The 16273-nt window shown below is 43.7% G+C and overlaps 1 protein-coding gene across 1 annotated transcript in view; it reads right to left on the bottom strand.

Moving 5' to 3' along the window:
- HS6ST3 (heparan sulfate 6-O-sulfotransferase 3) overlaps nucleotides 1–15989 on the bottom strand; it is a 526709-nt gene extending 510720 nt beyond the window's left edge. The window contains exon 1 of the mRNA XM_030567579.1: nucleotides 15457–15989. Coding sequence (XP_030423439.1) covers nucleotides 15457–15989 — 533 coding nt within the window. The remainder of the gene's footprint in view (nucleotides 1–15456) is intronic.
- Between the last annotated feature and the right edge of the window lie 284 nt (nucleotides 15990–16273).

Below are 16273 nucleotides of genomic sequence, written 5' to 3'. Positions count from 1 at the left end.
GTCTCAACTGAGCATCTATCAAGCAGCACCTCACCAGCATAGTGCATCTCAGCTCTGTGTGCATCACCACTGAGATTAGAGGGTTTGGATGTGGGATAAAGAATCTGGCACCTCCAGAGGTGGAGGAAGGGACAGTGCTATTGCTCCAGTGCTGTTCATTTCCTTTAAGTTTCCCAGTCCCATTTCAGCCCATTGGTCTATCCTCATTTCTTTGCCTAACAAATACCCAACCTGGAGCAGACTAGGTGCAGACTCACTATTTTGGGACATCATCTACCAGTACAATATGTTAAAAACAAAGGTTCCAATGATCCCCATTTCCAGGGCAGCTCCACATCAGCTCCAGCACTGTGCAGAAACCAACAAGTGATCCAAGTTAGCTCAAACCATTACATTCCCATAGCTTAGATTAGGGTATGCCTTACTTTCTAATGGCAATGGCATCACATGAAACTCTCCACCACATCTGTAAGGTAATAAGGAAGTAGTTACACTCAACCTGTTATTCACCTTATTGGCTTAACTGGTATTTGTTTTATGAGCAGTCTTACTGGAGTCTTTATCACTTGTTTGCTGTCTCCACAAAAGTGTCAAAGGTCTTGAAGGTCCTTGTAAAACTGCAGGATGAATTGGCTTCACAATATCCCTTCCCCTACATACTTGCATTTTATTCGCTTCCACACTTTAATTTCTGGAAGTGGCCACACTTCAGGTGTTTGAGATCTAGCAGTGTAATGGGATACATAATTATTTACCTCTAGCTCAAATAAATCATGAAGAAAAATTTGATTAACAGAAGAGAAAAAATTAGAATCAGAATATTTTGGGAGGTTCCATGGGGGTTGGGAATGTCACTTGGAATTAGGCAGCTGCATAATAAAAAGAAATGTAGGGTATGTCTACACTACAAAATTAGGTCAAATTTATAGAAGTTGATTTTTTAGAAATTGATTTTATACAGTCGATTGTGTGTATCCCCTCTTAAGACCATTAACTCGGCGGAGTGTGTCCACAGTACCAAGGCTAGTGTCGACTTCCAGAGCATTGCACTGTGGTAGCTATCCCACAGTTCCTGCAGTCTCCCCTGCCCATTGGAATTCTGGGTTGAGCTCCCAATGCCTGATGGGGCAAAAACATTGTCGTGGGTGGTTCTGGGTAAATGTTGCCAGGCCCCACCACTCCCTCAGTGAAAGCAACGGCAATAAATCATTTCTTGCTTTTTTTCCTGGGTTACCTATGCAGACGACATACCACGGCAAGCATGGAGCCCACTCAGCTCATCATCACCATGTCTCCTGGGTGCTGGCAGATGTGGTACTGCATTGCTACACAGCAGCAGCTCGTTGCCTTTTGGCAGCAGACAGTGCATTACAATTGGTAGTCATCATCGTCGTCTCCTGGGTGCTCTTTAGCCGACCTTGGTGAGGTTGGTCAGAGGCACCTGGGCAGATGCATGCTCCTGGCTGACCTCACAGAGGTCAGCCAGGAGCGCCTAGACATAAATGGGAGATGACAATGGACAGCAGTGGTACTGCACTGTCTTCTAGTGAGCAGCCAGGAGACAACGATGGCTAGCAGTTGTATTGCACCGTTTTCTGCCAAGCAGCCAGGAGACGACAATGGCTAAAAGTCGTACTGCACCGTTTTCTGCCGAGCAGCCAGGAGACGACAATGGCTAGAAGTCGTACTGCACCGTCTGCTGCCAGTCTAAGATATATAAGAAAGACGGAGTGGATCAAAACAATAAAGAGACCAGATTTGTTTTGTATTCATTTGCTCCCCACTTCCTTCCTCCCTCCCTCCCTCCCTGAATAGCGGTGTGAGGATAGCTCAGTGGTTTGAGCATTGGCCTGCTAAACCCAGGATTGAGGGGGCCATTCTGTGTGACAACCCTGTAAGCCATGTCATCAGTCACCTTTCCCTCCATCAGAGCAACAGCAGACAATCATTTTGCACCTTTTTTTCAGCGCAGATGCCATAGCACGGCAAGCATGGAGCCCACTCAGATCACCGCCACAATTATGAGCACTGTAAACACCATGCACATTATCCTGCAGTATATGCAGATCCAGAACCTGCAAAAGCAAAACCAGGCAAGGAGGCGATGGCAGCACGGTGACGAGAGTGATGAGGACATGGACACAGACTTCTCTCAAAGTATGGGCCCCAGCAATGTGAACATCATGGTGTTAATGGGGCAGGTTCATACCGTGGAACACTGATTCTGGGCCCAGGAACCAAGCACAGACTGGTGGTACCGCATAGTGTTGCATGTCTGGGACGATTCACAGTGGCTGCAAAACTTTCGCATGTGTAAGGGCACTTTCATGGAACTTTGTGACTTGCTTTCCTCTGCCCTGAAGTGCAATACACACAAGCGAGTGGCAATAGCCCTGTGGGAGCTTGTAACACCAGACAGCTACCAGTCAGTCAGGAATCAATTTGGAGTGGGCACATCTACTGTGGAGGCTGCAGTGATCCAAGTAGCCAACTCAGTCAAAGAACTGCTGATATCAAGGGTAGTGACTCTGGGAAATGTGCAGGTCATAGTGAATGGCTTTGCTGCAACGGGATTCCCTAACTGTGGTGGGGTGACAGACAGAACCCATATCCCTATCTTGGCACCGGAGCACGAAGCCAGCGAGTACATAAACCGAAAGGGGTACTTTTCAATGCTGCTGCAAGCACTGGTGGATCACAAGGGACGTTTCACCAACATCAACGTGGGATTGCTGGGAAAGGTACATGATGCTCGCATTTTCAGGAACTCTGGTCTGTTTCAAAAGCTGCAAGAGACTTTCTTCCCGGACCATAAAATAACCATTGGGGATGTTGAAATGTCTATAGTTATCCTTGGGGACCCAGCCTACCCCTTAATGCCATGGCTCATGAAGCCATACACAGGAAGCCTGGACAGTAGTCAGGAGCTGTTCAAGTATAGGCTGAGCAAGTGCAGAATGGTGATAGAATGTGCATTTGGACATTTAAAAGCGTGCTGGCGCAGTTTACTGACTCGGATAGATATCAGAGAAACCAATATTCCCATTATTACCACTTGCTGTGCGCTCCACAATATCTGTGAGAGTAAGGGGGAAACATTTATGGCAGGGGTGGAGGGGGCTGAAGCAAATTGCCTGACTGCTGATTACGCGCAGCCAGAGACCAGGGCGGGTAGAGTACAGGAGGGAGTGATGCACATCAGAGAAGCTTTGAAAACCAGTTTCATGACTGGCCAGGCTACAGCGTGAAAGTTCTGTTTGTTTCTCCTTGATGAACCCCTCATCCCTTGGTTCACTCTACTTCCCTGTAAGCTAACCACCTTTCTGTCCCCCTTCAATCACCGCTTGCAAAAGCAATAAAGTCATTGTTGCTTCACATTTATGCATTCTTTACTAATTCATCACACAGATAGGGGGATAATTGCCAAGGTAGCCCGGTAGGGGTGGGGGAGGAGGGAAGCACAGGGTGGGGTGGGGGGAAGGACAAGGCCACACTGCACTTTAAAACTTATTGAGAATGCCAGCTTTCTGTTGCTTGGGCAGTCCTCTGAGGTGGAGCGGTTGGGTGCCTGGAAGCCCACCCACCGCGTTCTTGGGTGTCTGGGTCAGGAGGCTATGGAACTTGGGGAAGAGGGTGGTTGGTTACACAGGAGCTGTAGCTGTGGTCTGTGCTCAAGCTGCCTTTCCTGAACCTCGACCATACGCCGGAGCATATCAGTTTGTTCCTCCAGTAGCCTCAGCATTGCCTCTTGCCTTCTGTCAGCAACCTGACGCCACCTATCATCTTCAGCCCACCACCTGTCCTCACGCTCATATTGTGCTTTCCTGAACTCTGACATTGTCTGCCTCCATGCATTCTGCTGGGCTCTTTCAGTGTGGGAGGACTGCATGAGCTCAGAGAACATTTCATCGCGAGTGTGTTTTTCTCTCATTCTAATCTTCACAAGCCTCTGGGAAGGAGAAGATAGTGGGAGCGCTGAAACATTTGCAGCTGGTGGAGGGAAAAAAAGGAAGAGTGGTAGTTAAAAAGACACATTTTAGAGAACAATGGATAGACTCTTTCATGCTAAACCTTGCTGTTAACATTGCATAGCACATGTGCTTTCGACACAAGGTTGCATTTTGCCTCTTATTGAGAGTATGCTGGTTTGGCGTGAAAGATCTTTCACGCAGGGCTGGGCAACAGAATTTGGCTTGCAGGCAGCCATGGCAAAACACAGTCTCTTGGCTTCTTTAACCGTCATAACATGTGGGAATGGTTTCAAACAGCAGGGATCTCATTTCACATACTAAGCAGCCATTGGGTTGGCCATTTAAAAGGAAGAGAGGCTGCGGTTTTCAGGTTAACATGCAGCACAAACCCAACTAACCCCCCTCACACACACACAGACACTTTGCCGGCATGATCCCTTCACCACTCCCCCCACAGCACGGCTAACAGCGGGGAACATTTCTGTTCAGCCACAGGCAAACAGCCCAGCGGGAACGGGCACCTCTGAATGTCCCCTTAATAAAATCACCCTATTTCAACCAGGTGACTAGGAATTATATCACTCTCTCGAGGAGAGCACAGAGAGATAAAGAACAGATGCTGTTTGAATGCCAGCAAACACTGGGACCATATGCTGCCATGCTTTGTTATGCAGTGATTCCAGACTACGTGCTACTGGCCTGGCATGGTAAAGAGTTCTATCATGGAGGACGGACTAAGGCTGCCCTCCCCAGAAACTTTTCGCAAAGGCTTTGAGAGTACATCCAGGAAAGCTTTATCGAGATGTCCCTGGAGGATTTCCGCTCCACCCCCAGACACGTTAACAGACTTTTCCTGTAGCTGTACTGGCCGCAAACGCCAGGGAAAATTAATCATTAAACATGCTTGCTTTTAAACCATGTATAATATTTACAAAGGTACACTCACCAGAGGTCCCTTCTCTGCCTGGCAGGCCCAGGAGGCAGCCTTGGGTGGATTCAGGAGGTACTGACTCCAGGTCCAGGGTGAGAAACAGTTCCTGGCTGTCAGGGAAAACAATTTCTCCACTTCCTTGCTGTGAGCTATCTTCCTCGTCCCCAAAACCCACATCCTTGTTGCATGCTACTCCACTGATGGAGTCAAAGAACAGGGGTGGGGTAATGGTGGCTGCACCACCTAGAATGGCATGCAGCTCATCACAGAAGTGGCATGTCTGGGGCTTTGACCTGGAGTGGCCGTTGCCCCTCTTTTTTTTTGGTAGGCTTGCCTCAGTTCCTTAAGTTTCATGCAGCACTGCTGCAGGTCCCTGTTATAGCTCTGTCCTTCATGCCCTTGCAGATTTTTTCAAATGTTTGGGCATTTTGTCTTTTAGAATGGAGTTCTGATAGCATGGATTCATCTCCCCATACAGCCATCAGATCCCATACTTCCCGTTCGGTCCATTCTGGAGCTCTTTTGCAATTCTGGGACTCCATCATGGTCACCTCTGCTGATGAGATCTGCACTAACTTGCAGATCGCCACGCTGGCCAAACAGGAAATGAGCTTCAAAAGTTCGCGGGCCTTTTCCTATCTACCTAGCCGTGCATCGGAGTTGAGAGCGCTGTCCAGAGCGGTGACAATGGAGCACTTTGGGATAGCTCCCGGAGGCCTATACCATCGAATTGCAACCACACTACCCGAAATTCGACCGAGCAAGGTCAATTTCAATGCTAATCCTCTCGTCGGGGGAGGAGTACCGAAATAGATTTTAACAGCCCTTTAAGTTGAAAATAATGGTTTTGTCATGTGGGCGGGTGCAGGGTTGAATCGATCTAACGCTGCTAAATTCGACCTAAACTCGTAGTGTAGACCAGGGAGTAGTGATAACAAAAGCATACCACCCCATCTCCGAGAAAGAAGCTAGGAATAAGAAAGGTCAATAGGAAGTCACGTTTGAGAAGTGGAGTGTCAAACAAGAAGTGTCAAGGACGCCAAAAACCCCACATATCACAGAACCAGGAAAAAAAGTTCAAAAAAAATATTAGAAGAGGCTGTGAAGAATATCTAAAGGGGGTAAGTGAGCTCCTAGCTACATCATGTGTTGTCCAACTAATGGAAGGGCTTCAAATACTGCCAGACTGAACATTTGTTTAAATATAAAAACCTTCCCCTCCACACCATTAAATTGTCTGAAAGGACTGATCTATACTATACACGTTACTGTTGCTCATAACAGGTGCCTGCTATAGTGCAACCAAGTTTTGACCTCTTTCTGAGCCAGTGCTGAACACTATCTTTTTCTACACTTGCAGCTAATCTGCATTCAGCATCAGTTCTGAGCAACTGGTCATCTTTCAAGTATAGAGCAGGAGTAAGACTAGCTTGTTCTATAAGAATACATATGGAGATTCAGGATCACAACTACGATTTCCATAAAAAGGGACTATGATCCATCCATCCTTATTTAGAGGAGCTCTATCTCACTTTTATCATTTAGCATAATTTTATAGGAAGCAGATTTTCTATATGATAAACAGAATTTAATCATTGTCCAAAACTGCAAGCACCCATTGGTGAGGGGAGAGAGGCTAGAGACACTACACTAAGAAAGACATGGACTACGTTGGAGAGACTCCAGAGAAGGGCAACAAAATGACCTATTAAGAAAGTTTAAAAAACTGGACATGTTTAGTCTTGAGAAAAGAACACGAGGGTGGGCGGACACATGATAACAGTCTTCAAATATGTTAAAGGCTGTTATAACGAGGACTGTGATCAATTGTTCTCCTTGTCCACTGAAGATAGGAGGAAAAGTAATGGGCTTAATCTGCAGCAAGGGAGATTTAGGTTAGATTAGTATAACTATTCTTATAGTTAGAAAGTTTAAGTTCTGGACATGTTTCTAAGGAAGACTGTGGAATCTCTGTCACTGAAGGTTTTTAAGAACAGGTTAGACAAACAGCTACCAGGGACAGTCTGGATATATTTGGTCTGCCTCAGTGCAGATGGCTAAACTAGATGACCTTTCGAGGTCCCTTGCAGCCCTTCACTACATTTTGATGATTCTAGGACTGTATAAAGTCTTGCTTGCACTCAGAGGATTCCAGTGAAAGGAACTAGAGAGATGCATTTGGGTTTGTTTTAGAAGAGACTAAACCAACGTTTTAACTCTGACTTAAGATCTAATGGCACTTTTTACAGGAACAGGGAGTGCTACAAATCAGTTTCCTGGCCAATTTTTAGCTTTGGTGATTACACACATTCTGTCCTTGTAAGTTTCCCATGCACTTTTTAACATAAGAATCGTTTTTACTCCTGTTTTCAACTGCTGACTAGTATTTGCTGTGTCTTTTAAACTGTTCATATACTTCATTTCAGGGGTAAAGTATTCTAGTAATGCAACAACCCCTCTATTCTCTAGATTGCTAATCAGTAGTCTTGGAAGGATTAGATTTTTAATCACTAAATGTCGATTTCACCATAAACACAAACTGATGAAAAAATATTTCCCTCAATAACAACTGAAATTTACAGATAGGCAAAGTAAGAAAAATGCTGCCTGAAAACAAAGTATGACTTAAGGATATTTGCTTATTATATTTTGACATGAGATGTTGACAATTTATGTTTAAACAGTTCTAAGCTTTAACTTTTTTAATTTAAATTTTCAATTTAATTTCATATTATGCTTGTGTACCACCCCTTCCCTTCCTGGGTTACTCAGGAGGAGGCAACACTTACCTGTGTGCCCAGGTGCCTGATGTTGTCAACAGTAAAGGAGATTCTGAGTATCCTGGGGTGATGTTGGATAGGTAGGAATCCTCTATCCATCCTTCAGCTGCAGTCCTTATACTATACACCTGACTGGGCCTCATACACATTCACTGGCATGTCTTGGGGATCACAAGGAATAAACCTGAGTTGATCTATGTGAGGGGTCTAACTGAAAAGTACCAATTAAAAACAATATGCATCCAATATAAATTTAGATTAAGGTTAACACACCTTTACTTAACAATGTAGTAAAACGTGATAACAGATTAAGATTAATTAAAATGTCACAACCTTCATTTCAACAAATCAATTAATAAATGCAGCTTTCAGTAGTAAATTAAACTTAATCAACTTAATTTACCCCACACTTGAGTGTGTACTCCTCTTAATTTCAGAGTTCTAGAAACTTGGTCGTGCGGGCACACTTGAAGATATTAATCTGTGAACTGAACTCTACTGCTCCAGTAAGGCAGTACAGCTAAGGTAACAAGGGGCAGAGCAATTCTAACTTCAGGTCATTCAAACCTCCATAACCCCTCTGAAGATGGGAGTTGTTTTAACCACAGGTCAGTGACCCTGGATCTTCATTAGACAATAAGGCCACTTCATCTCTTCTCAGACTCAGGGAAATCCATTAAAGTCTCTTCACTATCTCCATTTCTTTGCAAGCACTTTCTGAAACAAAAGTGGTGGTTACTCACGTTCCTTCACTGCAGCCAACCTCAGTCAGCTCTAGGCATAGCAACAGTCTCTGCCTTAGCTCCAACAAAGCCCAGCAATAAGTTCTGTGGCTCTCTCCTTGGTCAAAGCCCCAGCAAATCTCAACAGCAGCTCCTGGTTTTCTAGCAGCAGCTCTTAGTTGGACAGAGCTTCACAAAGCAATCTCCACTCCCCTGACCAGAATGGAACCCACCGAATGCTACCCCTGCATTCCCTGGAAGTGCAAGTATCTCTTCCCTCAGGTATCATGGAAGTTGCAATCCAGCCTTGGAGACTAACACTCAGGACCTTCCCAACTGGAACCATCTGGCTGGATTAAATTGGTGATTTTAGGAGATCAGACAGATGGTGCCCAACTATATTTGTGTCCTCCCGCAATGGACCATTAATTTTGTTCAATAGGCTTTGGGGTATTGGTTATCCTAATGTTAATTCAGTTTGAGAAAGCTGAAGCCTGCTCTTTTCACCCCATCCTATGTACACAAGGACTTTATTCCCTACACATTTACAGAGATTTCCAAATGTTTAAGAACTTTATGAATATATTTAATGTTATGTGTTTTGTATACACTCAGCTTCATGTACATGCATATATGCATTCTCATACACAATAATGCAGCTGTATATCTGTATAACAGTATTACTGCTGGCATCTTAGTTCTTCTGCATTAGAATTATTTGTGAATCCACAGCTTTACGAGGCATGGCACATTCATAAAGTTAACTAAATTATTCTGAACAAATTCTAGAGAGATTTCGAGACACAGGGTTAGGGTGGAGAGATTTAAGTCACTGATGTAAATCACCTGTTACAAAGATGCCCTCACTCTTATTTAAATCATTTTTTTTAATTTGAAAAAAACTGTGCTATTGCAGTCAGATTAAAATTTAAGATTAATTGTAAACATTGTTTTTAAAATGCTGCTACTCATTTGGCATTTTATTTAAACTTTATAAAACTGCTTTAGGCAAAAAAAAAATACTAAACCAAAGAAGATCCTGTAACCAACGAAGCAAGTATTGCAATAGGTCTACTTATGCACTAAGAGCTAAACATGTGTGTAGCTGTTTTAGTCACTGATGCTGAAAACTGTATTTTTGTTAATAAGAACTTCTCAATAGCATGAAATCTGTCACTTTAAAATAAATAGATTCAGTTTTTACAATAAACATTTAGAATTCCAATGAATTAAATTTATTGTAAACTTTTGTACACTGACAACATTTTCAAGAATAGAAGCCTACACTTAGGCTTTTGAAAATCTGACCAGTACCACTGATGGCAGCAAGTGACTTACATTAACTTTAGACTGCAAACCCTGATGAAGGTTAAACTGGAGCTAGAACCGGCTGCACAACAGTGACATCTACTCCCCATACTTTTCTGGGATATAGGAAATACTAAGTTAAGAACTCTCCATACCTCCCTGAAGAGTATGTTAATGTTACAGAGAAAAACATACTTGTGAAGCAATACCTTAACTGCATTTTTTAGTTGTCATATCTGTTTTGACCCCTCCAGAGCCCATCAAGGGTTTAATTACTAAACCATTCCTGTACAACCATGTTAAAAAATAAAATCATGTCACTGGTAGTAGATTCAAATAATTTTCTTCATAATCACTTATAAAAAATAAATGTATATGACAGTGTTCAGATTAAACACCTTTTGAAATGTTTGTAAATGTTAACGTAAAACTTTATAATGCAAATAATAGCTAATATTATATAAGCTTAATGATGAAAGGGTTTAAATTCTAAATATCTTATTTTCTCAGTATATTACCATATAAAGAGTTGAGATGGAAGCTTACGTTAACTGCATGATGTTAAAAGAAAAAAAGCAAAATACACAATCTTTTTCATTAAACCAAGGATATATTCTAATATAGCCCAAAGGATCAAATACTTTGGTAACATTCACAATCAGAGCTTTCTCATCATCTTCCTGATCTCAACTCAAGTGAAGTCCTTGGCTAGGTATTTAGCCAAAGATTTTCTCTGAGCTGAAACTGCAAATTCACTTAGCAATTACTGTAACAATAAAATTTAACCTATGGTATAAAGCAGAAGTAGAAGTCTAATTCCTAATATCCATCCAGAGGCTTTAAGGTGTTATGTATAATATCTAATATGTTTCATTTTGTTCCAAGATATGACCTCTATTACCATCTGTTTTAGTTTAGGTAAAAATTCCATTCTCATAAACTGAATACTGGAAATCGTGATTAAAAAGTAATTTAAGTCTCTTGGTGTATGTCCCTAAACAGGTGGTTAGGGCTTGATTCCTCCTTCAGTGGGAGTGAAAGGTGCTCATAGCAGGGGGCAGTCAGCACTTTACAGGATCAGACTTTTATTGAGGTACTATACAAACTGAGTTTCAAGTAAATAGAACAACTTGGAGATCAGACTAGATTATCTTAATGGATCCTTCTGGCCTTACTCTATTAAATTTGCTTTGTCTCTCTCTTAATCTAGGCTGACCAGAGGTCTCAATTTTATAGGGATAGTCCTGATATTTGGGGCTTTTTCTTATATAGGCTCCTATTACCCACCCCTGCTCCCTGTCCTTATTTTTCACACTTGCTATCTGGTCAGCTTATCTTAACCTGACACAGGATGTAATACAATACATGCAACAAATACTACCAGGATACAGTGAATAGTTACATCCATTGATTAGATCAGATAAAAGTTTGAGAAGGGCTATAACATTACTGAAGGACCAAATGATTTCCCAAAAAGAAAACAGATATTATAATTCTGTGAATTATTCCTGTATTTGCTTTAATTAAATGACTACTAGCAGTCAATTGAACAACCTCTACGGTTTTTCTTCAAGCTGTTTTCTAACACTTCTCTATCTTTTAAATTTGCATTATCAATAGTCTAATTTAATACACTTTAATATCCTATTTACAATCTTTAATCCTATCACCCCATTTTATCTTGCATTCCCAATCTTCTGAAACAATTAATTTAACCCTCAGCTTCTGGCTAGTAAATAATAATCGTAAACACAACAAATGAAAGGAGAATGTAACACAAGACAATATTTAACAAACAACTTCCATATAAATAATACCCCCTCTCCTTAATTATCTATATCACAATGATTATGATGGTGATAGAGTACTAATGAAGCTGCAAATTTAATACCAAGCACTTCAGATAGTCCCTAAAGTTATCCAAAGTCTAGCTCCTTCCCTTATAAACAAGGTATAACGTTTACAGTTTAACATCTTTATAAATGTATGAACTGTATAAACACACCTGTACAAAATGTCCTATAAACCACATCCATGCCCTGGAAACATAGATGTCCATACCATTACTCACATTTCACACAATTAATCCCACTAAGGTAACAGCCAAATGTTGAGGATTAAATTACCGTATGTACTCGATCATAAACTGGTTTGTTTATAAGTTGACTCCACCAAGTTGGATAAGTAAAAATCGAAATTTTTATAACCCGTTCATAAGCCGACCCTATAATTCAGGGGTCAGCAAACTTTGGTTCCAGGGCTATCAGGATAAGCCACTGGTGGGCCGAGATGGTTTGTTTAGCTCGAGCATCTGCAGGCATGGAGGTAAACCTAAGTAAACAAAGGTGTGCCAGCTGTTTACCCTGACGAGCCGGGACGGCAACTGCTCGGGAATTTTTTTTTTGGTGGGAGGGGGTGTGTGGGAGAAGCTGGGAGTCAGGGGAGTAACCCCTGTGACCACCCACACATGACTCCACCCCTAGCCCAGGACCTCCACACTCTCCAGGGCCAGGGGAGGATCTCTCTGACCTAGCTGGAGCTGCTCCAGCAGGCCAGATCAGGTGGCATGGCCACAGCATGCTCCAGCGGGCTGGGTCAGGTGGCACAGCTGCAGCGTGCTTCAGTGGCATGGCCACAGCCTGCTCTGGGGGGTGAAGCTGAGCAGCACAGCTGCAACCTGCAGCCTGCCAGCCCTGGAGCTGCAGCTGCTTTGGAAGCTAGGGGGAAAGCAGCGTGGCCAGAAGCGGAGAGACTCTGGCCCTGCCTCTTGCCTTCTGGCTCTGCTGCCTCTCTCATTGCTCCCTCTGTTGGGGGGAGGGGCTGTATCTCACCTCTCCCTCTCTATACCCGTTCATAAGCCGACCTCCTTGTCTGGTGCTCCTCTTTTGTACTAAAATTTTGGCTTATGAACAAGTATATATGGTAGTTGTTTGTCTTCCAGGGGACTACTCACATGAATAAAAATAAGAACATGTGTAAGTGTTTTCAGATGGGAATTAAGTGTATACATACAGGGGACCTCATCTCCCTCACATCAATTTGTCCTCTTCTGCACAAAACATAAATTAATATTTTGAAACAATGTGAAATGTACTATATTTAAAAATCTGAAGTTTTAGAGTCAATGGGTTTATCAATGAGGAATTAATACTTTTCCCACTCTCCAACAGAAGATAAGGAGCTAATATTTTAACAATTACATTTCTACACCCAAATAGTTAAATGAAAGAGTTTTTTTGATTTAGCTCACAGGGAGAAATTTAGGCCCTAATTGTGAATATATTTTCCTAAGTAGACGGAAGTTTAAATCCTTTAAGAAGTATCAAGGCATCACAAGTGTTTAAAGATTAAATTTAAAGAGTTAAGTTTAAAGATTTTATTAAACTTTTATTGAAAACAATTGTAGCAAACATTTTAATGTCCACATATGCTCAATATTTCTGCTTTACAATTGTTTACAGTGCCTCTAACATACTGGCTCAATGCTGACTTAGAAGGAAATCTGTCGCCTATTAGATTACCAAAGGTTAATTCCTCTGGCATGCAAGTGCTCCTTATAGGTCTTCTGTTTAGGTACTGACAAGCTGAGACCTTGTTCCTCTTGCAAGAGCTGACAGGAACACAATACAAAATAGGATGGCTACAGACTTCATAAATCTAAGAGTATATTAATTATTGCTTTAGGGAAACTTGTCTGGCAAAGTGCAATGATGGTTTTGATCCTGATTTTGTTTACTGCATGTGGACTGTCATAGACTACATGATTTCAGCTGAGATCTCTACTGCTTACATTCTTTCACGCAGTGCAATTGGAGGAGGAAGGAAAAACAGGAGAAAAAGTTTAATGGCTTGTTTATACTTCAAAATTTACATGGGTACCTATTGTGGAATAATTTCAGTATTAGCCTGATTGGACACTCTGCTCCTGGAATAAGAATGACTTTCTCTCATTTAGGTATTCTGGTAAATTTCCAAGGGTAGACAAGCCCTAGCAGAAAAACAAATTGCTGCAAAGAGATGTTAAGTGTAGTAATCTCGTCCCAAAAGGGAATTAAGTTTATTTCCTTTCACATCTTTAAATTGTATAAGGAATATATATGTATATGCACAATAAATATAGAAGTGAAGCAATCCATTGAGACTGGAAGTTTGTCAGTAAATGAATGTATCCAGGTTTAAGAACAGAAGTACTGTATTACAAGTCTTTGTGGATAAGGAAAAATAAGCATTGGAGGAGAGCATCTGAAGTTGTGACCTTCCTGTCAAATATGAACTGATTTGTAGTTTTTAATTAAAGCCCTGGGGAAGAGCTCTTGAAAAGTTGCCAGAGAGTGGAGTTTATTTATAATTAAACTGTATTCACTGTCTCATGAAAGGAACTGAAATTAGATGGGTAGGTAAAAGTGAAATACAGGATTTAGTCTCAGAACCCTCTGGCCACTGTGGCTTTTGCATGTTCTCTGGCTCCTGAGAACAGCAGCAGCATCTGCTACCAACCACTTGAAGTGACTGGAAATCTTTAATTCCAATGCATTAAATTCAGACAAGTTCAAAATTTACAACCTGCTTGTAAGCATGATTAACAAAACTCAGAAAAACATGCCATGAAGCATAAGGGATCATAAATATAAGTGTATCTGCACACACAGCAAACCATATCTGGGGTTATATTTTTGGTGATAAACAACCCTAAAATACAGAAGTCTAATGACTTTACCAAAGTCTGCACTCTAACACTGATTAAAAGTATGAAGCATATGCCTGTAGATACTTTTTTTTTTTTTTGGTAAACTTTTAGGTTTCATTACCTTTCTTCCATGTAGACAACAATGTGAATAACTGAATAAACTGATCCAAATTTATCAAAATCCCTTAGATGCTGAGTTGCTGAAAAGCTGTCTCAGAAATTCAGACACCCATCTCAACAGTTATGTTACTGAGATAGAGAAAAATAGAGGCCTACTCTCCCACCAAAAGTCCTTATATTTAGACTTAAATATTCTATTGTGCAATCCAAAGATCACTAGTTCATGAGAGCAAGCAAATGAAACTGACTAAAGTTAAATGCAAAAAATAAATGAACATACATGAAATAATGCAAATTAACTTTTAGAGCTCAATTTTTGTTTTTCAAAGGGGCTTTTAACAATATGGATCAGGCCTTTTATTTAGAAAGGTATTTATAAGGGTGACTGCTGAAGAGTTGGGTACATTGCAAGGCGTCCTTCTGCTCAGAATAAATACAGCTAGCCAGTGGTTGAAGAAAGGACTGAATATAGACTGGAGGAGAGCCTGGGCTGGATAGAAAAATGCCGAGACAGCAATAAAGCTCTGTAGTGTGAGAGTCTGCAGCAGCAACGGGCTGAGTGCCACAGATCCATGCAGATGGGCAGTTCACCTCTGTGTCTATCTGTAGCACTGCAGAAGGAGGTGGACTGTCACCTTCCATACCCCCAGCGCTGCTAAGGTGACCAGATATCCCGATTTTATAGAGAAAGTCCTGAGTTTTGGGTCTTTTTCTTATATAGGCTCCTACTACCCCCAACCCCTTCCTGATTTTTCACACTGGCTGTCTGGTCACCCTAAGCGCTGCCCTCCCCAGGACCATCCTCCAAGGGCCCGCGTCTGACCCGGCACTTTGCAAGGCACAGCAGCCAGTGCCGTTGCCTTTCCCGGACAGCTGCCGGGATCCCCTCCGGCGCGATGGGCACAGCAGCCCCCCTCCCGGCGGGGCAGGCACTGACCTGAGGGTGCGGTTGCCGGGGCAGCCCCTGCGCTCCATGGCGGCGGGCACGCAGCTGGTGAGCTCGGTCCAGTCGGCGTGCAGCCCGCAGCTCCAGCCGGTGGAGAAGCGGGAGAAGAGCCAGGTGTCCTTGTCCCCCCCGGGCCGGTGGCAGGTGCATTTCTTCTGGCCGGCGCGGCAGTAGCAGGGCTGCTCCAGGCGGATGTTGCGCACCAGGTGCCGCCCGAAGGTGGTGCCGCCAGTTTTCTGGATGTGCAGGAAGACGATCACGTCGCGGCCCCGCATGTCGAACTGCACCCGGCGGCACAGCTCAGCCCGCGCGAACGGGAACTTGGGCACCATCCGCGGCAGCGCCGCCGCCCCCTCCTCCTGTGGCTGCTGGGCGGCCCGGGCCGGGGCCCCGCGGTGCGCGGCGGGCGGGCGGCGCGGGCAGGCGGCGCCGGGGCAGGACGGGGACACGTACTGGTACATGATGAGCACGAAGAGCAGCGTCAGCAGCGGCGGCAGGAGCCACTTGTGGAGCCGCTCGTCCATGGTGCGGGCTCCGGGAGCGGGCTCAGGCGGGGGGCAGGCGCCTGTCCCGGCGGGCGCTGCTGGGCTGTGGCAGGGCGGCCGCTCCCGTTGGCTCCCTCCCCCGCCGGGGCACCGGCATGGTCGCGGCGGCACTTCCCCTCGCTGCCGCTCGGGCGCCCAAGCGGCAGCGGGGCGCGGACGCTACTGAAGCGGCGCCTGGCGACGGCAGCGCTAGGGCTTCGGCAGCCCGAAGGAGTCACGCGCGACGCCACCGCACGAGGCTGCAGCAACCCGACCGAATAACT

The sequence above is a fragment of the Gopherus evgoodei genome, chromosome 1 (assembly GCF_007399415.2).
Source record: "Gopherus evgoodei ecotype Sinaloan lineage chromosome 1, rGopEvg1_v1.p, whole genome shotgun sequence".
NCBI lineage: Eukaryota > Metazoa > Chordata > Testudines > Testudinidae > Gopherus > Gopherus evgoodei.
The sequence above is the reverse complement of the archived record's forward strand: the minus strand, read 5'-3'. Positions and strand labels throughout refer to the sequence as shown.